General features: G+C 41.9%; 1 protein-coding gene across 4 annotated transcripts in view; it reads left to right on the forward strand.

Annotated features, from left to right (window-relative positions):
* The window catches only part of ano3 (anoctamin 3), a 32,455-nt gene that overhangs the window by 8,401 nt on the left and 22,651 nt on the right, over window positions 1-1,403 (forward strand). For 3 of the 4 annotated variants that reach the window (XM_020625310.1, XM_020625320.1, XM_020625327.1), the window contains exon 1: window positions 23-243. The exons of the other annotated variant lie outside the window; for it this stretch is intronic. In XM_020625310.1, the coding sequence (XP_020480966.1) occupies window positions 129-243 (115 nt within the window). In that variant the 5' untranslated portion in view covers window positions 23-128. Of the gene's footprint in view, window positions 1-22; window positions 244-1,403 lie in introns of those variants that run through there. 4 annotated transcript variants of the gene reach the window in all.

A 1,403-nucleotide genomic window follows, 5' to 3' on the forward strand; every position in this document is an offset into this window, starting at 1 on the left:
GCGGAGGGGGTGGGGGGGAGCATGCGGCGCTGAGGCAGGTGTTGCTGTTGTTTGCGCATCGCCCGTGAGAGATGGTTTGGCAGGATGGACACTGAGAGAACCCCATTGCAACCCCATTGTAGTTTCCCATGTACACTGCAATTTTGCTTTTCAAAATAGATCCTTTATTTCGCGCTGGAAACCAAGTAAACATCGCCATGGTGCACCACTCGGGCTCAATCCAGTCCTTCAAGCAGCAGAAAGGTTAGTCGCTTGTCTGTGTCGATTTCGCATCCAGTAACGCTTTATTTCTGAGCTGAGCGTGTTGTGTGGCGACTTTTCCTATGTAGTTAAATAGTTTGTGCATCTGAAATGGGACTCTTTACTTGCTGGAAGTATGACGCAGAGTTGGAAGTCTTGCAGCCTCCTCCTCCTCCTCCTCCCGCAAGGATGAAGCCTGATTCTGAACCTTGTGCTCTGATATTGTATCCACGACTTTGTTACATTGACTGTATTACCTAAGTCGTTATTGCGTAGCAGGCTCCAGAGATCCACCTACAGCAGTTACACCCACCTTACATATGCCTACTGTATATATTTATCAGGAATTGTTCAAAAATTTTAAACATTACAAGTTATTTCAACTACATTTGGATGGTTACAGTTGAAGTAATGGGAATTTGGGGAATGTTTTAGTCATGTTTGAGCTTTGAGTGATTCACAGCAGCACAAGTAGACAAATTTAAGAAGTGATAACATTATTCTGAGCTTTGATGAAAGCTCAGAATAGCTGTTTCATACAAATCTCTTCTGGAGCATGTGGACAAAGGTAACATGGCTTCTTTGTTTCCCCACACATGTCAGGAATTGCTGCACTCAGGCTTTGTGGTTTTGACAGTAATAAAGAAATTATTCCAGGCTGTTGAAAAGTTCCTGCCATGTAATCAAATAGAAAATGCATCACCACTCAGCAAGTTATTAAAAAAGTAATATGAGACATCGGAGCCCATGTCATATTGACGTGTTGCTGACATCTTCACTGGCAGTAACAGCATCATGTCATACACTGTACAGTGGAAGAAATAGATTTAGTCTCCAAACATTTGAACAAATTTCATCAAATCTAAAATTAAAAACATATCAAGTGCTCAATCTTTCCATTACAGCTAGATTACACTGATGTGCTTGTATTGATTTTAAGCCCCAAGCAGGGAGCTTTGGAAAACATTAGTGGTTCTTTAACACTTTCTGTAAATTATTCATGTGCCAGTGTCTAAATTTAGATAGGTGGTAAAGAAAGTTCTTGTTTTCCAGGCTCACAAATGAACCTATATCTGAAGAAGAAGTGTCTCTCCCCTGGCTTCTGATGTGACGGTGCTGAGCTGAGCGGCTAAAAATCTCCTGACTGAGGAACACCCTGCTGA

This window comes from Monopterus albus, unplaced genomic scaffold (assembly GCF_001952655.1).
Source record: "Monopterus albus unplaced genomic scaffold, M_albus_1.0 scaffold7.1, whole genome shotgun sequence".
NCBI classification, from domain to species: Eukaryota; Metazoa; Chordata; class Actinopteri; order Synbranchiformes; family Synbranchidae; genus Monopterus; species Monopterus albus.